The sequence below is a fragment of the Nicotiana tabacum genome, chromosome 20 (assembly GCF_000715075.1).
Source record: "Nicotiana tabacum cultivar K326 chromosome 20, ASM71507v2, whole genome shotgun sequence".
Lineage (NCBI taxonomy): Eukaryota > Viridiplantae > Streptophyta > Magnoliopsida > Solanales > Solanaceae > Nicotiana > Nicotiana tabacum.
Genome location: NC_134099.1, coordinates 9,289,153 through 9,311,536, shown reverse-complemented (window position 1 = coordinate 9,311,536; position 22,384 = coordinate 9,289,153). Strand labels below are relative to the sequence as shown.

General features: G+C 36.3%; 1 protein-coding gene across 1 annotated transcript; it reads right to left on the bottom strand.

Annotated features, from left to right (window-relative positions):
- Positions 1-10,588: 10,588 nt before the first annotated feature.
- On the bottom strand, positions 10,589-17,337 carry LOC107765306 (uncharacterized). The gene is made up of 4 exons (XM_016583934.2): positions 17,211-17,337; positions 16,993-17,095; positions 11,995-16,073; positions 10,589-11,901 (listed from the first exon to the last, which is right to left on the bottom strand). The coding sequence occupies exons 3-4, from the start codon at positions 16,032-16,034 to the stop codon at positions 10,776-10,778; spliced, it is 5,166 nt and encodes a 1,721-aa protein (XP_016439420.2). The 5' UTR covers positions 16,035-16,073; positions 16,993-17,095; positions 17,211-17,337; the 3' UTR covers positions 10,589-10,775.
- Between the last annotated feature and the right edge of the window lie 5,047 nt (positions 17,338-22,384).

Below are 22,384 nucleotides of genomic sequence, written 5' to 3'. Positions count from 1 at the left end.
TTTATTAATTCTCATTATATAAAAGAAATAACTTTACATTTGTCATTGTGCCAATTGCCTCTATTATCCTTAATATTTATATTTATCTTTTAGAATAACGCAATAATATTTAATACTTTGTTTCTCTAACACTTTCCGCGCATCGCGCGGGTACTGTACTAGTTAAGTACTAAAAGAAGAGTAATTTCTGGTTATTCTTTGTTCTGCACAATTTGAGTGATCAAATAAAAGGAAAGCTGCAGATCTAACACAATTTATGGAACTGAAGAAATGCATTGCTCATATTGAGAAAACTAAGACGAAGTACAAGATGACAATCACCAACTTAAGATTTAAGTCCGAAAAGGTCGACATTATACCTGAGATCCACATAATTCAAATCTAATAATTTGAAGATAGAAGTTAAGATTCCGCTTGCCTTGAAAGAGGAAAGAAGTTCTAGATTTCCATAGTCAAGCAACATAACTTAAGAATCCCAATTATTGTAACAGTAACAGATATAAGTAGTGCTCTGACAATTAATAAGCTTTGACCAGTGATTATTAGATTACAACAGAGTTCAGTCTCTTTTACTTGTATGGAATAATTCAAGACTTTGCTCTACACCATCAAAATCATACTTCCCATCATAAGGACCTCCTATTTGATTAATCGATCCATTGCGTGTCACGTCGCCCTATTCATAGAGGAAGAAGGCATATACTCAAATCGAAATTCTTTCCTACCAATCGTATAGTCAAAACCTTGAGTGCCTCCTATAATAACTTAAGAAATAATGGAAAAACCTTGTTTTGTATTAAATAGCAAGCTGAGTATATATACAAGTTTATCTAAGACTACTCCTTGTATTAGGAGACTTATTCAACGTAAAGACTATCAAAATAAACTAACTGAAAGATACTCTAAATGAGAGGATAACTTTAGATCTACTTGTGTAACTAACAGGATAAACATAAAAGATAAAGACTACTTCTAGTAGATGATAACTGATAACAATTCATGTAAGAGGAACTGTTGTTCCAATACCTCCCTTTTGACGATCTTGTCACTTCTCTTAAACTATAGCTTCAAGCTATTGTTGATGCAGGAACAAACCACTATAAATAGGTATTTATACGCGTAATTGATTAATTCAAATACTTTAACCCGACAAGAGTTGACTATGCAGGGGAAGTGACTAATGAGCGGGTACCTTGAAACCTTCCTTTAATAAGTCCTCCATAAATAAATAAAAAAAGGCAAAAGAAGAACGAGAATTTCCTAGTTCTTGGACCTAATACCTGCTAAATGGGAAAACAAAGAAAATCAACCTCCATTCCGATGCTCCAATCAATCTGTAATATGCATGCTTGATACCTGCAAAGTAATCAAATAATAGATGCAATATTTTCAATCATAAGCTAGGATATAATAGTCCATAGCTTGCATTATTTAGACATATTAAATTTAAAACATTTACCCAAAAAACAAGTACCTGGAAATTGTTGATATTTAAGTTTCCTAATCTAAAGAACAATATTTAGGTGCGTTACATCCAAACGAATAATAGCAGTTCTCCAAATAACTATATGTCTCCATGATAACTAACACTAACAGCTTGTTTTATAAGGATATAAAAACATGAATTTCTAAACTGCAAAATAACAATCAGTTCACATCTCCAATATTTTCAAAATATTTAGAAAAAAGAATGAGCTCTTGCTCATGCACCGGGCTGCCCTGTTTTTTTTTAAATGAGCTCTTGCTCATAAAGTCATTACGAGTTTCATCACAAATCAATGTTGACATTCATTCAAATGCTTCAAAATAAAACATAAGTTTCTAAACTGCAAGTTGTTTTGTAGGCAATAACAATCACTAAAAAATTACACAAATTTCAGAAGAAAATATATGAACTCTTGCTCATAAAGTCATTACAAGTTTCTTCACAAATCAATGATGACATTTACTCAATCGCTTCCTTCTCCACAAAATTTCGTAATATCTAGAAGGCTACAACGAACACTTCAAAGACTGTAAGCACGTGATTTTTGCCCTATATGAGAAATACTCCCAAAAAATGCAAAATAAAATAATTTTCCTTGGTGTGCAATTTTGAGTATTTTTGTGATATTTTTGGATAATTATTGTATTTGTCTGTGTTTGCTTATTTGTTAAATTAATAAAAAATATGTCGCGTTTTGCATGTAGGATTTCATTCTACAATTGTTAGTAATTAAATTAGTTTTACAAAAATTAAAAAAATACAAAAATAGGCATCTTTTGCATTTTTAGCATTTAATGTCCAAATGAACAATTTTATGCTTAATTATTACTTAATTGTGCGTTAATTGTTATTGGGAGTTAATTTGCGCTTTTATAACTTAATTTAGTTCTTAATAATAATTTAAGTATTTTTATAATTTAGTTTTAGAAAATAAAAGAAGAAAAGAGAACAAAAATACAAAGAAAAATCGGATTGGGCCACTTCTTCAAAATTCAACCCCAGGCCCAAACATTTGTCCAACCTTCTCCATGACCCAGTCCACTTCAGACCGGATCGACCCGGTCCGCCCCATTAACCCATTAACCCAATACCCCTCTTCATTCAAAATACAAAACAAAAGAAAAACAAGACAAAAAACCCTAAAAAATGGTCCGCCCCCTTCCTTACTTTCATCTTCTCCAAACTCCAAAAACACCCCATCCATGGCTGCCCAAACCAGCTCCCTTCTTCTGCGTCCACCACCCATCACCTTCCCACCGCGAACACCACCACCATGGACGCAGTCCGGACTCCCTCACGTCCAAACACCACCACCCGAGCTGCCTTCCCGCCATTGACGCTGCTTCAAGCTCGAGTTTTCTGCTTGTTGCGTCGACCACCTTCCTCCTCCTCGTCAACCAGCTGTTGCTTAATCTTCTCCAGTTCCGCCATGGACTACTGCTGTCCGCCACTGTCCACCTCCAAACAAACCCAAACAACAGCTCGTCGTTGTTGAATCCATGGCCGAGCCGCATCTGTTCCAGCTCGTCGTCCATGGATGTGTCGCTGCTGATGTTCGTAGCTGCTTCTTCTGCTTTCAGCTTCGTCGTCCAAACAAACCTCCGGTGTTGCGTCGTCTGCCTCGCCGATGCTGTTGCTACCTTCATCATCTTCGTACACGCAAGCACCAAACACACATGCCCCCCAGCTGCTTCTGCCTTCCACTTCATCGTCCAGTTTGCTACTGCATCATCGACGCGTTCGTCGTCGTTTGTTCGAGCTTTGGGCGACGCTCGTCAAAACAGCCCCTGCGTAGTCAAGTTCGTTGTTGGTTTAGTCGTTTGTTCGTCGTTTCGATCCGGTTAGTAGATTTTCGAGTTTTATTTTGTCCGTATTTTGTTTTGATATTTTCAAATCTAAAATCGGCAAATATTTGTTTTGTTTATCGTTTGAATTAATTTTTTAGTTCATGTTCATGTGTTGTTTGTTAAATTAATTTTTCAGATTTCAAATGAAAGATTAATTAGTTATTTTTCATGTTTATTTCATGTTTGTATTGTTGTTTAAGTGAATATTTGTTAGTTTAATGTTTGTTAGATTCAAATTGAAATTTAATTAATTATTTCTTCGATTTGTTTCATGTGTTATGTATTTTCCAGAAAATATTAATGTTGTTTGAGTCGTTAGAATCCGTCATGTTTGTTTCTTAAAAACATATTTAATTCATGTTCATCCTTGTTTGAAGTTCATGTTTAAATCCAGTGATTTAATGTGAGTTTATGTTTGTTTTTGATTTGTTGATTTAATTTGAATCATGCATATTGTTGTTTGTATTGTTGTGTTCTTGCTCATACATTCATGGTCTAAATTAACCAGGATTGATTCCTGATATGGTTAATTTATTCCATTGATTTTGAGTTGTTGTTGTTCATCGTGTTCATATAATTGTTGTTGAAGATTGTTGAGAAATTGGTCATCTTGACTATATTTTGGTCAAGTTATGATTAATTGAGTGTTTAGAGCTGATAGGGGTAATTTGGTAAATTGCATTGCATTCAGGGGTAGATTTGTAATTGCAATAAGGTCGGAGGGGTAGTTTGGTAATTAAACATTATTTTGATTCTTTATGTTAAGCATGATGGACAAATATAATGGGGTGGGGTTTTTGATGTACTTGTTTAATATAATGGGGGACAAGACAAAACATAATGGGGAGGAATCTTGTACTTGTTTAATGTAGGCATGGGGGACATATTGTAATGGGTTGGTAATGTGGCATTTGTTTAATGTAGGCATGTGGGACAAAGTTTTAAAATAAAGAAGACATTTGATAGTGGGATAAAACATGCCATTGGGGGAATAATTTGGGGTTGGGAATTGAAGACTTGTCTTGCTATATATAGATTCATTCTTGACATTAAAAGAGAGGGTTTTTGGGGGAGAGAAAAATGGTTGAATATTATTGGGAGGATTTTTAGAGAGAGTTGACAGATTCTTTTTACACTTGAGAGTTGACATACTTTTATACTTGAGAGAGTTTGTGATAGTAAAAGGGAAAGACAATTTGAACTTTTACTCGAACAATTCTGTTTGCTTTTCTTCGAGTGTTATTCAAAAGTCAGAAACTACTGCATCTCGTATCTTTTCTCTCTTCTGCTTTGACTGCGATTGTACTTTTGCACTGCTGAGTTTTCAATCTGTTACTGGGTTATTCTACTGGTTGTTACTGGTTTTGCGGTATTGCTGAACCTGTTGTTGCCGCGTTATTACTGTTGCTGACTCCTACTTCTTTTGTTCTTTTACTGCTGTTTCCAGGTACACATTTGTACACTCTTGGCTTGAAGCGAAAAAATAAAATATTAATCAGGCTCCTGTTCCTGTTGAATTCTTTTGTTTGGATCTGTGTTTGAATATTAATTTTCCTCTCTTTGTATAAAAATGTAGTCGATTAATTAATGAGTAATGATGTTGCATATGTATGATTTCTTCATATAATAATGCTAGTTTAAATTACTTGAAGAATAGTTAATCGGCTTTGATATTATTGTGTATCCCTCTCATGTTCCATCATTAGTAAATAATAGAATATATTTTAAACCCTAAACTGAACTCTTCCCTTCAGTCAGCATTAGGGTTTTAAACCCTAAACTGAACTTTTCCCTTTAGTCAGCATTAGGGTTTTAAACCCTAAACTGAACTTTTTCCTTTGGTCAGCATTAGGGTTTTAAACCCTAAACTGAACTTTTCCATTCAGTAAGCATTAGGGTTTTAAACCCTAAACTAAACTTTTCCATTTAGCCAGCATTAGGGTTTTAAACCCTAAACTGAACCTTTCCGTTTAGTCAGCATTAGGGTTTTTAACCCTAAACTGAACTCTTTTCTTTAGTCAGCATTAGGGTTTTAAACCCCAAACTGAACTTTTCCTTTAGTCAGCATTAGGGTTTTAAACCCTAAACCGAACTTTTTCCATTCAGTCATCATTAGGGTTTTAAACCCTAAACTGAACTTTTCCCTTTCAGTCAGCATTAGGGTTTTAAACCCTGAACTGAACTTTTCCTTTAATCAGCATTAGGGTTTTAAACCCTGAACTGAACTTTTCCTTTAATCAGCATTAGGGTTTTAAACCCTAAACTGAACTTTTTCTTTAATCAGCATTAGGGTTTTAAACCCTAAACTGAACTTTTCCTTTTAGTCAACATTAGGGTTTTAAACCCTAAACTGAACTTTTCCATTTAGTCGGCATTAGGGTTTTAAACCCAAAACTGAACTCATGTCCACTCAGTCAGCATTAGGGCCCCAACCCTAAACTGAACATTCCCCCAGTTGATCAGCATTAGAGTTTCAACTCTAAACTGAACTTCTCCCCAGCTAGTCGGTATTAGTGTTCCAACCCCGAACTGAACTATTTCCATCCCGCCAGCCTTAGGGATCCAACCCTGAACTGAGCATTCATATCTTCTTTCATCAATTTTATGAGCTTCCTGGCAAATAATTCACGAAATTTTCCTAGTGAAACTGGGGCAGAAAATTTCGTTCGTTTGTTTTCCCTGCAGGTCTAACCTCGAGCCACACGGATCGAAACGACCCGCGAGATGAGTCTCAACTCGGAATAAAAGGAGAAAAGACAAAAGAGGATGTGCTGAGATATTCGGAAAGGCGAGAGGCTGATCGTTCAAAGGTTTGATCAAGGTCCCGAGTTCTACCAACCCCGTCCTATTCAGTATCGCAGAAATAAATAGGCGCCTACAACTTGCAAGCATCAAGATTCAGATCGGAGTCTACAAGCAGAATCAGCTAAGACCCAAGATCAAGTCGCAAAAGAATCATAGATAGGAATCTTGTAACTAGCAGTTGACATGCATATAAGTGTTTAGTTCAGTTTCAATTTTTCTTTGGTTGTAATAAGGCGGTCAGTAAAGCAGCGGTGACAACAGCAACAGCAGTAACAACAAGCATTGCAATCCCATGGTAGTCCCAGCTACCCAAAGTTTCCCGAACTACATTAACCTGATTCCCCTTTAGCCAGGGATATGTAGGAAACCTTTGAAGCAGAGGTTCGGTTAAATCTTTTTCAAAAAAAAATGTTTCACACGGAATACTCGGATAGGCAAAAATCGCTCACTTTATCTTTGCGCGAAAACCCTTCGTGTCTTCGGGCAAAGAGGGGCAGCTGTAAGCACGTGATTTTTGCCCTATATGAGAAATACTCCCAAAAAATGCAAAATAAAATAATTTTCCTTGGTGTGCAATTTTGAGTATTTTTGTAATATTTTTGGATAATTATTTGTATTTGTCTGTGTTTGCTTATTTGTTAAATTAATAAAAAATATGTCGCGTTTTGCATGTAGGATTTCATTCTACAATTGTTAGTAATTAAATTAGTTTTACAAAAATTAAAAAATTACAAAAATAGGCATCTTTTGCATTTTTAGCATTTAATGTCCAAATGAACAATTTTATGCTTAATTATTACTTAATTGTGCGTTAATTGTTATTGGGAGTTAATTTGCGCTTTTATAACTTAATTTAGTTCTTAATAATAATTTAAGTATTTTTATAATTTAGTTTTAGAAAATAAAAGAAGAAAAGAGAACAAAAATACAAAGAAAAATCGGATTGGGCCACTTCTTCAAAATTCAACCCCAGGCCCAAACATTTGTCCAACCTTCTCCATGACCCAGTCCACTTCAGACCGGATCGACCCGGTCCGCCCCATTAACCCATTAACCCAATACCCCTCTTCATTCAAAATACAAAACAAAAGAAAAACAAGACAAAAAACCCTAAAAAATGGTCCGCCCCCTTCCTTACTTTCATCTTCTCCAAACTCCAAAAACACCCCATCCATGGCTGCCCAAACCAGTTCCCTTCTTCTGCGTCCACCACCCATCACCTTCCCACCGCGAACACCACCACCATGGACGCAGTCCGGACTCCCTCACGTCCAAACACCACCACCCGAGCTGCCTTCCCGCCATTGACGCTGCTTCAAGCTCGAGTTTTCTGCTTGTTGCGTCGACCACCTTCCTCCTCCTCGTCAACCAGATGTTGCTTCATCTTCTCCAGTTCCGCCATGGACTACTGTTGTCCGCCACCGTCCACCTCCAAACAAACCCAAACAGCAGCTCGTCGCTGTTGAATCCATGGCCGAGCCGCATCTGTTCCAGCTCGTCGTCCATGGATGCGTCGCTGCTGATGTTCGTAGCTGCTTCTTCTACTTTCAGCTTCGTCGTCCAAACGAACCTCCGGTGTTGCGTCGTCTGCCTCGCCGATGCTGTTGCTACCTTCATCTTCTTCGTACACGCAAGCACCAAACACACACCCCCAACTGCTTCTGCCTTCCACTTTATCGTCCAGTTTGCTACTGCGTCATCGACGTGTTGGTCGTCGTTTGTTCTAGCTTTGGGCGACGCTCGTCAAAACAGCCCCTGCGTAGTCAAGTTCGTTGTTGGTTTAGTCGTTTGTTCGTCGTTTCGATCCGGCTAGTAGATTTTCGAGTTTTATTTTGTCCGTATTTTGTTTTGATATTTTCGAATCTAAAATCGGCAAATATTTGTTTTGTTTATCGTTTGAATTAATTTTTTAGTTCATGTTCATGTGTTGTTTGTTAAATTAATTTTTCAGATTTCAAATGAATGATTAATTAGTTATTTTTCATGTTTATTTCATGTTTGTATTGTTGTTTAAGTGAATATTTGTTAGTTTAATGTTTGTTAGATTCAAATTGAAATTTAATTAATTATTTCTTCGATTTGTTTCATGTGTTATGTATTTTCCAGAAAATATTAATGTTGTTTGAGTCGTTAGAATCCGTCATGTTTGTTGCTTAAAAACAGATTTAATTCATGTTCATCCTTGTTTGAAGTTCATGTTTAAATCCAGTGATTTAATGTGAGTTTATGTTTGTTTTTGATTTGTTGATTTAATTTGAATCATGCATATTGTTGTTTGTATTGTTGTGTTCTTGCTCATACATTCATGGTCTAAATTAACCAGGATTGGTTCCCGATATGGTTAATTCATTCCATTGTTTTTGAGTTGTTGTTGTTCATCGTGTTCATATAATTGTTGTTGAAGATTGTTGAGAAATTGGTCATCTTGACTATATTTTGGTCAAGTTATGATTAATTGAGTGTTTAGAGCTGATGGGGGTAATTTGGTAAATTGCATTGCATTCAGGGGTAGATTTGTAATTGCAATAAGGTCGGAGGGGTAGTTTGGTAATTGAACATTATTTTGATTCTTTATGTTAAGCATGAGGGACAAATATAATGGGGTGGGATTTTTGATGTACTTGTTTAATATAATGGGGGACAAGACAAAACATAATGGGGAGGAATCTTGTACTTGTTTAATGTAGGCATGGGGGACATATTGTAATGGGTTGGTAATGTGGCATTTGTTTAATGTAGGAATGTGGGACAAAGTTTTAAAATAAAGAAGACATTTGATAGTGGGATAAAGCATGCCATTGGGGGAATAATTTGGGGTTGGGAATTGAAGACTTGTCTTGCTATATATAGAGTCATTCTTAACATTAAAAGAGAGGGTTTTTGGGGGAGAGAAAAAGGGTTGAATATTATTGGGAGGATTTTTAGAGAGAGTTGACAGATTCTTTTTACACTTGAGAGTTGACATACTTTTATACTTGAGAGAGTTTGTGATAGTAAAAGGGAAAGACAATTTGAACTTTCACTCGAACAATTCTGTTTGTTTTTCTTCGAGTGTTATTCAAAAGTCAGAAACTACTGCATCTCGTATCTTTTCTCTCTTCTGCTTTGACTGCGATTGTACTTTTGCACTGCTGAGTTTTCAATCTTTACTGGGTTATTCTACTGGTTGTTACTGGTTTTGCGGTGTTGCTGAACCTGCTGTTGCCGCGTTATTACTGTTGCTGACTCCTACTTCTTTTGTTCTTGTACTGCTGTTTCCAAGTACACATTTGTACACTCTTGGCTTGAAGCGAAAAAATGAAATATTAATCAGGCTCCTGTTCCTGTTGAATTCTTTTGTTTGGATCTGTGTTTGAATATTAATTTTCCTCTCTTTGTATAAAAATGTAGTCGATTAATTAATGAGTAATGAGGCTGCATATGTATGATCTCTTCATCTAATAATGCTAGTTTAAATTACTTGAAGAATAGTTAATCGGTTTTGATATTATTGTGTATCCCTCTCATGTTCCAGCATTAGTAAATAATAGAATATAAAAATGAAAGCAGTTTTTCTTTATACAAACTCGATCGCAATTTTCCAATCGCATTAGCCGTAAACTAATAACTTATAAGTTACGTTTTTAGCATGTAAATAATTAAGAGATTTTCTTTTATTTTAGAGACGAACTTAATAGAAAATATAGTCACTATAGGTTTATCCTTTAAAATAAAAATGAGACGAGCCTCGCCAAATAAATCACAAACCGCCGGGGCCCTCAATAAAATACATAACCATTGACTAGACTTTGGATTTGGCCTTTTAATGAACCTTCACGGCCTCTTCCTAAAATAACGATACGCTAGATGCTTTAGGCGTACCTTTAATAATTTAACCTTCTTAAACACGGGTGCACATTGATGTGACCCAAATCCAAATCTCAACGGAGTCAAAATGTGTCGACGATCACAGGTGCATTGATTGTGACGTGGTTCGAGATGCATTTTCACGACGTTGCAATTCTATAAAAATAAATGATAATAATAAAAGCGGTTTAAACTTAATAAAAGCACATAAGTCACAACATGTATTTAAATCAGATATTTAGCCATTATAACAATTTAAGCGACCGTGCTAGAACCACGGGATTCGAGGGTGCCTAACACCTTCCCTCGGGTCAACAGAATTCCTTACTTAGAATTTCTGGTTCGCAGACTTCATTTGGAAAAGTCGAAAATTTCCTCGATTTGGGGATTCAAGATAAACCGGTGACTTGGGACACCAAAAGCCAAACCTTTCCCAAGTGGCGACTCTGAATTAAATAAATAATCTCATTTCGAATATTGTCACTTAAATTGGAAAAACTTCCTCGCGCGTTTAACCCTTCGGGGCGGGCGCGCAAAAAGGAGGTGTGACAAAGACTGAGTGAGTACTCTTCCATAAATTATGATCAACAAAGGAAAACCAATATTAATCAAAATCTTAGCACTAATATTCAACAATATAGCTAATTACTCTCTTATCAAACCCATAATACTAACAAATCAACATGTTCAGGTTGAAAGAAAAATGAATAATTGAAAATGTACTCAGATGAACATGGCAAGAAAATACCAGATAAGAGTCAAGGAGATGATCTTGTAGCCCAATCTGGAGGCTATATAGTAACTGTCAACGCATTATTTCCCATCATATCATGATGCGTTGTTTGAATTTCCAGGGCCGAATTGGCAACAGACCAGCAACACCTGTTTACCTCAATCCTCTTTAGAGATATAGCATCACCAAAATGAGAAGGGATTTCCTCAAGCCGCTCACACTTGGTTAAAACTAAATGTTCAATCATAGGAAAAGCATCATCGTAGACAGACCACTGTGAAATGTTGATATTGTCCAAATTTAAGTATTTGAATTTAGGGAACTCTGAATCTTTCACTTCCCATTGATTCCCTTCAAAAGCTCTGAAAAGTAACTTCAGAATCTCCAAGTTAGGCAATTCTCCAATGGTAGAAATTGCGGACCAGGGTAGACGAAACTTGGACAAAGTCAATTCCCTTAGTTTTAAGGGGAAACTAAACTCATGCGGAAGTTTAGCCGGATAGCTGTTGGAAACCAGCTTGAGGGATTCAAGATGACTTAGAAACTCTAATCTGGGGAAAAGAACACATCTTCCCTTCACTTTATCTGAATAACCAAATGTCCCCGAAAATATACAGCTTAACTTTCTCAAATTTGGCATCTGTTTCAAAATCATCTCTGCCTCTTCACCATAAGAGAGACGTGGAGTGGAAAAGGTTTCCAGGTCATTTAATTGAGAGTTAGCAAGTGATTCGCCCATGTTCTCGTGCAAACTAAATGAAGCACGACGTTTTACAAGAATATGCTTCAATTTGACCATCTTCAGAAGAGAATAAGGTAATATCACCTCTCCTCCCAATCCTCTTACCACAAAAGTTTCAAGATTCCATAGCTTAGCAATAAATGAAGGAATTGAATTTGCATCAGTTTGAACAGCGAAGTACCTCAAATGAATTAGAAACTGTACTTCACTGGGAAAAGTACCACCAATGTTGAGGGAATCTAAATCCAATACCTTAACAAGCTTGAAGCTTTCAAAGATGAAGGAAATGTCACGTGGCCATAACAAGTTATCTGGATCTGTCACTTTGAACTGTAAGGAGCGGACGTTCGAGCGACATGGCCGCCATAAATCAATCTCATCCTGGTAAGAATGAATGAACAACCTGTAGTCCTCAGGCTTTTCAGGAAGAATATCCTCCTGTCTGAATCAGATACAAAGGAACAAAACAAAAAAACACGTGTCAATGAGAGTTGGTATAAGCATAATAAGATGAAATCAGTATAATTCTATGTACCTATTTATTTGGTTGAGGAAATTTTCTTGTTTGCCCTTTTCCAAGCAGAAATTGTGCAAGAGATCATGAATGCGGCACTTTTTCACCTTGTCATTGGGTCTCTTCTCCATGGCAATTACTAGATTTCTACCAAGTAGATCTTCAAAAAAATATTGTGCGGCATCTTCTGTTCTTTTTCCCTTGTTTGCTTGTACAAACCCTTCAGCTTGCCACAGCCGAGTCAACTTGGAGACATGAATATCCTTGCCCTTCAAAAATCCTCCAAAATAGAGAAAACAGGGCTTTAGGTGTTGTGGTAAATTCTTATAACTGAATCCAATTAAAGACATGCTCTCTTCCGAGCTGCCGCTGTCATGCGAACCTAGAGTTTCCTCTACTTCTTTCCACAAATCTTGTTTGTTCTCTTTATCTTTCAGAACACCAGCAACTATCACAATGAAGAGAGGCAACCCTCCACAACATTTTGCTATTCGAGATCCCACATCTACAAGTTCAGGTGGACAGCTCTCCCCTTGAAACACCTCTTCCTGTAATAATGTCCAACTCTCATCATCTCTGAATAAACGAAGATGATGGGGATTGCTTTGACATTTAGCATAAATGGCAATGTCAGTCAGCCGGGTCGTTAGAATAATTCTACTCCCACTATGAGCATCTCTAAAGCACATGTATAAATCATCCCAAGCTGTTTTATCCCACACATCGTCAATGAGAATTAAGAATCTCTTGGTTAACAAAACTTGACGCAGCTCGTTAGCTAATTCACTGTCTTCTTTTTCAGTGCGATCAGCAGGCTGAAGAACATCATTCAAGATGGTAAGCAGCAATTCCTTCCATGAATATACTTGAGTCACACGACACTTAGCGTGAACATCAAAGTGAGAGGTAACTATGAGATCATGGTAAATCTTCTCGGCAAGTGTGGTCTTCCCAATTCCAGCCATACCAACTATGGAGATAATATCTAGCTGAGAAGATCCTCCAAGTAGCTGCTTCTTTATTTTGCCCATTGCCTCCTGAAAACCTTCCATTTCTTCATTTGTTCTTGGGGTATTAGCCGATAAAGATGGTGCAAGATTTATGGGGCTCTTTGCAACTTTGTGCATTGTCACATCTATCTTCTTTCTTCCACAAGTCTCACTAACAACTTGATATTCAAGCTTAATATTCCTGGCAACTTCAGAAATCCAAAGAACTTTGTACCAGAGTGGATAAGAACCGGCCAAGCACGAGTCAATGACATACTCTGCCATGTATACCATTTCAGTAACACTTGTTATAACACCATAAAATTCATAACGCTCATCTAAGCTTTCTACAAGATTGTCAGTCAGTGATCTTAGACACAATAAACCCTCCTTGACTGATTCAATCTGATGCTTTAAGTCGATAACTGAATGAAGCTTAGAACGTAGCAGCTCCTCCAATTTTCCCACGAAACAATTGAGAAATCCTAACCCATTTGTCTTTGGGAAGCTATAACCTAACAAATATGGAACTCTTAGACAAATCATTTTGACCTCTGCCTCAATATACTTGAGCAATTGCTTTACATCAGAGAGATATAACATGTAATACCAAGCAGGTCTATAATCACTGATGGGGAAGAGACAGACATACTTTATATCTTGAACACGTTTCGTGAGGTTTTTGAGTTCTTGATGCATATTGCGGGACTGTACAATATCTGCAAGAAAAGAGCCCAAGTACTCTGATTTGTCTTTGACTACTAGGATCTGGTTCTTGAGAAAAGAGATTGAACAAGCATCATAGTTGAGAAACATGTCCTGGTGATTTAATAAGAAATTAATAAGGCCTTCTCCATCTATCATGTTGCAAGGTGATGTATCCAGAAGATGAAAGCATATTTTTCTGAATTCTACCTTGACAGACTCAATCTCTTGTAGCGAATCAGATAATGAAAAGCTCATTTTCTGAGTGCTGCTCCCATCCTTGAAACTTTCATAACAAGAACCAATGATTTGTCCTAACTTGTCGGCGGTCCCTTCAGCATGCATTAAGAGATCATGCAATTCATTAAGCTCTGTGTGTTGCACGAGAACATCCATGAGAAAAGCTCTGAGGAAAATAAGCTCTTCATGAGCACTTTCAATCAGATCAAGAATTTCAGCTTTCAAAGTGGCTTTGTGCTTTAGTAAATCCATCAACCTTCCCTCCGACTTGATAAGCTTTAAAGTTAGCGTCAAAAACTGAAGAACAAGATTGACCTTCCTACTTTTGTTTTTGTCCACAGCATCCTCATAAATTAAATAGATAGCAGATTCAGCGTCAATTGCAATAGTTCCAAATCCTGTCAAGAAATCATTCTGCTTCATCCATCCAATGCTCTGAATTGGCGGGTCAACAAGATACATTACCAGGAGCAACAACCCATAGTAATATTTTTTTATCTCATTGGCAACAGTAAATGTCAAATAAGTTTCATCCTTCAGCAGCAGAGTATCAAGAATATATTCATGAAACCCTATCAAAATCTCATCCATCTTGGGGCTCTGAGAGGATGGTGCCTTTGAGGATTTTAGCATGCTGAAATAAGTATCAATGACCTTAAAGTTAAGAGGAAGAAATTTCAGCAGATTTATTGTAGGATGGTTCAGTGTCGACGATGCAGAAATGTTGGGACACATCTGTCTACTCGCTTCCCTAATAAACTTGAACTTAAGAAGCAATTCAAAATGCAGGCGATTAATTTCCCAGGCCAAGTTTTCTTGCACCGAGCAATGAGAAAGAGAATCAATGACTGACCATGCTCGGTCAGTCACGGACTGAATGAGGGTCAAAAAATCAGTTATCTCAGGTTGCTCTTTGCACTGGTCCAATAAAACCATGAGAAAAGTTCCCAAGAGCGCCAGCTCTTCTTGAACATAGTCAATCAAATTTCCCAGAGGAGATATTATGGCAGCTTCACTGTTTAATAGCTTAATCAGATGGACATCTACTGTGACATGGTTAACCTTCAGTTGCAAAAGAAAAAGCACATGGTCTATTTCAGTAGTCTTCAGGTCCATATCCTCAGTATAGCAGGAGTAGATCACAATTGCTGCCTCAATGGCCAGAGCTTCGATATGTGGTTGAAGAGAATTGAATTCCTCGAGTGGAATGCGTTCTGATACAATGTCGCGGAGAAATCCATAAAGGTAAGAAAGTCCTTGTTGGAGCCATGGAATTCGATCATCAAAGGTAACTTTTAAGCTGGCATCACGGCTTAGCAGCTCTTCCAGATCCTCTTCGAGACCATAAACAAAATCAGATATAAAATTGACACTCATTGTAGTCTCGGATTGTGATGACTTTGACCCTATCAAGAGGCTCAGATAAATCTGCCTCAGTTCAGGCCTAAAAGGACTTATCCTTTCCAGCAATTTAGAGAACTCACAATCTAACACACGTGCCTGCAGGTCGTCATCCTCCTCCATATTGTAGGCTGCCACAAAGTAACATAGGTGTAGTGCACTATAAGCTACATCCTCAGCATGGGTGAAGAGATCCTGCATCCTCTCATGCCCAATGCACCGCTTTGCAGTTAACGTGACAAAAGCTTTTAGATAGTTCAGCTTCATTTTAAACACAAATGTGGAAGGAGCATTATGATCCCTTAAAAGTAGGCACAGTATAATATTAAAAGAATCAAGCAAAGCTACGACAGACCCCACCATTTCGATCATGATTAGGCTAGATGATCTTGATGGCTTTGAAGCTTTAATTCGTTCAGCAATATTCTCCAGTTGAATCATCTTCAGCAACTTTGAAATCATTCCAATGATGTCACTTGTCTCGCCAGCTTGATCATTCATGCGAGAACATATTGTATCAATTTCATGAAGAGCCTCCATAAATAGGGCCCTAAGTTGTACAGATATCCCATTTTCAGGGTGAGCCATCTCCACAGCTACGAGAGAGTGAAATACATGTACTAGCTGATCAACAACATTTTTCAATTGATTATCCGTCAAACTATCTAAATGCTTGTGCTTCACAAGGTCTAAGGCAACTAGCACACAGAAACACTCCTCAGCCATCTATTTTCCACCTTTTCAGTTTTCTCTAACTGTTGACTCCTGATAAAATCCAAGTAATAAAATCAATATCTTCAGATAGCTTGACAAAAACATATTCATGCATATTAAAAAGTGTCCATGATTTATGATTACTAGGCTTTACTTATATTAATTAAAATGACCCTCCCCACCCCCAACAAAAACCTCCTCTCTCCGAAGAATGCATGCAAAGGCAAATGATCTTAATGTAGACATACATATATTTAATTATGTGTGTGATATTTTAACTTTTATTCTTCTAAGGCTGCTACATAAGGCCCAGTATTGTCCAACTCTTTCGGATCCCGCATAGCAGAAGATTAGTGCATTAGATTGACCTTTTATTCTTCTTCTAAAACCCCTCCTTTTAGTTCCAGTATCAGGACTCAAAATCATGCACGTGCGTCATATCTTTCACCCAAAAAAAAAAAAAATTGCATCCGGTACCAATTGTCTGATTAATCCAGATTCGCCATGTAAGGCTCATTACATAAAGAAGCACTTACTCCCTATTAGGAATTTTCCATTTCGAAGACTCGAACCCATGACATCTAGCTAAGGATTAAGGGATCCGTCCGTCTCAACACATCTCTTAGTGTTTCTCTTTTGGTCCTTCATTAATGCACTTCTACTCACTAGTTTGATAGTATTTGTTAAATAGTTCTAACTGATTAATAACATGAATTTCTTTTTAAAATAACTCAGTAACTCACTAGTTTGATCAGCTACCAACCTCACTGAGATTTTCCTCGAGCTAACAGAAAATAATTTAAAAGTAAGATTTAGAGTAAAGAAGAAAGATCAATTGACTTCTATCATTACTCAAGCTGTTGATTCAAACACCCATTTCAGTTTCAAGCTTTGGACCAAAAAAAAAGAAATGAAAAAAAAATAAAATAGTAAACAAAAGAATTAAAGAAAGACAGTAAGTAAAACTTACTTTCGTACTGGTGGATATTTAACTTCAAAACCCCAACAGAAAACACCTTTTGTAAAGTGATTGAATTACTCAAACGTACAAGAAACAAAAACCAGCTAACTTCCTGCAACTAAAAAGCAAAAATAATTTATTTCAATTTGCTGTTTTCTTTCTTTGTTTTTTTGGTGTCCCCTCCTATTTTTCACAGATTAACTAAAATAAAAAGAGAAAAAGTTCACCTCTTAGCAGAGCTCATCCACTGGTTAATTTGAAGAAAGAAAGTTGATCTGTTTGGCTTCTGCCTAGTTTCTAAGTGCATTCCTTTCAATGTGAAAGATAATAAAGTGATGTAGTAATAAACAATGGTTAAATGGTACACTGATGAATTGAGTAGTATTATCCTACTAACTCTAATAATGGTCTTTTGTTCATTTTTAATTGCACAAATTTGCACTTCTTTTCATGTAAAAGACAAAAGTAGGCACTAGTAGGTAGTATAAACAATGATTATAGGGCGGCAAAATAGGAAAAAACTGTTAGAAAATAATAAACAAAATTGGCTTTGAGACGTAAAAATTGACTGTTCTTAAAGAGTTATCGCATGTATACTAATTTAGGAAAAATACAAAACGATTCTCTTCAGGATACAACAAAGCCTGCAATAACACTTGTGATTTTCTATTTTCACTTCGTTGGAATTCTTGTGTATTTATAGGCAACCAACAGACCCTTTCAGAAAAGATGTCTTGTTTCACAAACAGACACGACTATTTATTCGAACTTTGAATTTAAAATTCAAATAAATTTGATTTTTCTGTTAAAAATAATTAACTTTAGGATCTCGTGTCTGTTGAGTCAATCTCGTGCCTGTTGAGTCAGTCTCGTGTCTATTGAGTCAATCTCGTGCCTGTTGAGTGCTATTTCATAATGATCAGTTCCGAGGCTAACAGGCACAGTACGAGTAAGGTCGGTCTCGAAGGTGTTTCACATAACAGGCACGGAACTTCTTTCTTCCGATGTGGGAAGAATCTCACTTCCAACTTGCCAATAACAAACTATCTTACAATCCCCCACTAGTTTGTTATTTCGCTTCATAACACTTGTGAATAATTGAAAGTATCTTTTACAGATTTGAACTTTCCTTTAGTGTAAGTATATTAAAGTTTTGACGAAGTTAATGGTATCTTAAGATTTGAACCACAACTCCTTGTGTCAAAACCGAAAGTACCACACACACAGTGTTATCTAGTAGCTTAGAAAATCCAGTATTCACTTTAGCACGTTTACGGCCATGTGCTCACCTGAATTCATAAATATTTACAAGATCAACCATTTAAATCTTGCTAGAAGCGGCACCACTTCAATATTCATATAGGTGGAATTAGTTACTATGTCCCTGTTACTCCAGACATTAATAATTCCATTATGATTAATCAACCTCTTCATTTAACAGTATGCACTTTGGAGTTTGTCTTTATGCCCCTGTTATAACAAGCATTTAACAACTCATTAACTCCTCACATAACAGTAAGTAGTACAATAGAATTAGAGCTCCTAAAGAGGAGATCAGTGCTTAAACAATACAAGTAACTTATTATTACACATTGAACTTATATTGTTAGAGTGTATACTAACTCAAAGTGGGGTTCCTATTTCTTGTATTTAATTTAAGGGTCTCAGCCCCATCTCTCCACAAGTTTGTTGTACTACATCTCTACCTAATGGCTTCGTAAGTGGATCAGCCAAATTCTTATTTGATCTCACATATATTATAGTTATAGCTCCATTTGTAATTAATTCTCTTATATAAGCATGTCTCAAGCTTATATGTCTCGATTTCCCATTGTATATTTTATTGTGAGCAACACACATTGTAGTCTCACTATCACAGAATATGAAAATGGTTGGCATAGGTTGTGGCCACAACTTTATATCAAGTAACATATTCCTCAGCCATTCTGCTTCTTTTCCAGCAGCTGCTAATGCAAAAAATTCAGATTCCATAGTAGAATGGGAAATACATGTTTGTTTCTTGGATGCCCAACTAATGGCTCCACCGCCTAGAGTAAATATCCATCCTGATGTGGATTTATTATCATTAACACTTGTAATCCAACTTGCATCAGAATATCCCTCTAATACATTAGGAAAACCATTATAGCAAATGCCTAAGTGCTTTGTATATTTTAAATATCCAAGTACTCTACTTATTGCTTTCCAATGATCATTACCTGGATTACTGGTAAACCTTGAAAGTTTACAAACAGAAAATGCAATGTCGGGTCTAGTGCAATGCATTGCATACATCATACTACCTATCGCACTTGCATACTCCAACTGTGCTACTGCTCTTCCAGTATTTGCAGTTAGCTTAACACTAGAATCATAAGGAGTATTATACCCCTTTATTCCTAAATGACTGAATTTAGTAAGGATTTTATCTATATAATGTGCTTGTGACAAAGTCACTTGCTTGTTATCTCTTTTGACCTTGATTCCCAAAATAGTATCAACTTCATTTAAATCCTTCATTTTAAAAACTGAGGTTAGATACTTCTTGGTCTCGGTAATTCCTTGTAGATTCGTACCAAAAATCAGCATGTCATCGACATATAAACAAATTATTACTCCATATTCTTTTGTAAATTTAGAGTAAATGCACTTGTCTGCATTATTATGTACGAATCCGGTTGATAGTATTACACTATCAAATCTTTCATGCCACTGTTTAGGCGCTTGTTTAAGACCATAAAGAGACTTTATCAATTTACAAACTTTCTTCTCGTTTCCCGGAAGAACAAATCCTTCAGGTTGTTGCATATATATTTCTTCACTAAGGTTCCCATTTAAAAAGGCTGTTTTAACATCCATTTGATGTACGTAAAGATCATAGATAGAGGCCAAGGATAAAAGGACTCTAATGGATGTTATTCTTGCAACAGGAGCATATGTATCAAAATAGTCTATGCCTTCCTTTTGAGTGAAACCTTTTGCAACTAATCTTGCTTTGAAGGTTTGGACAGAACCATCTGTATTGTACTTTCTCCTAAAGACCCACTTACAACCTATAGGTTCTGATTCAAGAGGAAGATCAACCAAAACCCAAGTATTGTTGGATATAATTGAGCCCATTTCATCATTAATGGCCTCTTTCCAAAAAGCAGCGTCTCTAGAAGACATTGCTTCTTGAAACGTCTTTGGGTCTTCTTCAACATTTAATACAATTGGAATTTGATTACAAACATTTGTCCTATCTCCTTCAACAAGAAATACTATAGATTGTGAAGAAATAAAATCAGAACCAAGATGTTTTTCTTTTCTTATTCTTTGGTTTTTCCTTGGTTCTATCTGCATATCATCACTTCTTTCCTTAGTTTTAATAATTTCAGAAAGCGACAATTGCATCAATACGTTTTCCATTTATTTCAGTCATTTCATCAACATTGTCATTTATAAATCTATTTTCTATAAGCTTTGAAGTGTTGTGCATATCATACAAAAACACTTTTAATTCCTCTAGGACCCCATTTTGTTCTTTGATGGTCAGGTACTCTATAATAGGATATACACCCCCACACTTTAAAATAATTTAAATTTGGTTTGCTACCATTCCAAAGCTCATAAGGCGAAATATGCATACTTTTTGAAGGTACTCTATTTAAAATATAACATGCAGTTAGTAGTGCTTCACCCCATAAATTATGTGGCAGATGTGCATTAAGTAACATAGCATTAACCATAACCACCAAAGTTCTATTTTTTCTTTCCGCTAACCCATTTTGTTGAGGAGTATAAGGGGAACTCATTTGATGTATTAGGCCATGCTCTTCACAGAACTTATTAAATTCGTTAGGAAAATATTCTCCGCCTCTATCACTTCGAATAATTTTAATTTTCCTACTCCTTTGATTTTCCACAACAGACTTGTATTCTTTAAACTTTTGAAAAGCTTCGTCCTTAGTTCTAAATAGTTAAATATATGTAAATCTAGAGAAGTCGTCTATAAAAGTAATAAAATATCTTTTGCCTCCTCTAGTTGATTCTCCATTTAATTCACACAAGTCTGAATGTATTAAATCTAATAGTTCTGTGGATCTTTCAACTTTACGAAATGGTTTCTTAGTCATCTTTGCTTGTATGCAAATTTCACATTTTATATGTTGAGTTTTACATGAGATATAACCATTTTGGACATATAATTCAAGGAGCCAAAATTTAAACGTCCTAGTCTAGCATGCCATAAACAAGAATCAGACTCAACGATGTAAGCAGAAACATAATTTATTTCATTAATACTCAATTTGAACATGTCGTTACAGTTATAGCCTTTTCCAACAAAAACTCCATTCTTAGACACTATTACATGATCAGACTCAATAACTATCTTGAAGCCTTTCTTTGACAGCAAAGCAACGGACATTAAGTTTTTCTTCATATCAGGAACATGATACACATTCAGTAATGTCAACTTCTGGCCAGATGTGAAGTTAATCTCAATACTTCCTTTTCCAGCAACATCTGCCGCAACATGGTTTCCCATCAAGACTTGTTCAGAATCCTGCACTTCTGCATATGTCTTGAACATCTTCTTGTCATAACAGACATGAATAGTAGCACCCGAATCTAGCCACCAGTCTTGAGTATTTGTAGCAGCGGTAGCCACATTCAACTCTGTGACCATACCAATTTGCATTGCGGAAACTATGTCATCCAGTCCTTGGGCAGAATTTTCCACTACGTTTGCCTTTTCAGAATTTCCAGATTTTTTAATCTTTCCAGACTTTTCGGTTTTGCCTGCATTGAAATTTATTCCTGCCTTTCTATATCTGCAGTCCCGAATCATATGGCCTTTCTTTCCACAATGATGACAACTAAAGTTCTTTCTCTTTTTAAAAAGAAGACTTTTTGGAAACTTTCAGATGTTTGTTCCCACTTCCTGAATCATTCTGACTGACAAAATTGACTGTGGAACTCGAAGGCTGATTAATAGCATCACGAGCACGAGTCTCACTTTCAATTTGAATGTGAGTACGAAATTGTTCCACAGTCATTTTATCCATAGAATGTAGGATTTTCTTTCTATAGTCATTCCACGAGGAAGGCAATTTCGAAAGAATAGCACCTATTTGAAGTGCATCAGGAATTTTAACTTCAAGATCACTTAGTTTTGATACTAAGATTTGCAGTTCATGAATCTGATCCATTATAGGCCTAGTATCAAATATTTTAAATTCAAAGTACTGTAGAGCCAGGAATTTGTCAATACCTCATTTTTCATTCTGGTATGCAGTTTATAGAGTAGTCCAAATCTCTCTTGGCGACTTCAGATTGCAGTAAAGATCATAGAGTCGATCTGTCAAAGTATTCAGAATATGGCCGCGACACAACAATTCATCATGTTCTCGTTTCTTCC

Bases quoted from the DNA above. Each gene is read 5' to 3' on its own strand.
- LOC107765306 (XM_016583934.2), bottom strand. From the start codon at position 16,034: ATGGCTGAGGAGTGTTTCTGTGTGCTAGTTGCCTTAGACCTTGTGAAG. The intron at 11,902-11,994 runs GTACATAGAATT...TATCTGATTCAG, and splicing joins TTCCTCAACCAAATAAATAG to ACAGGAGGATATTCTTCCTG.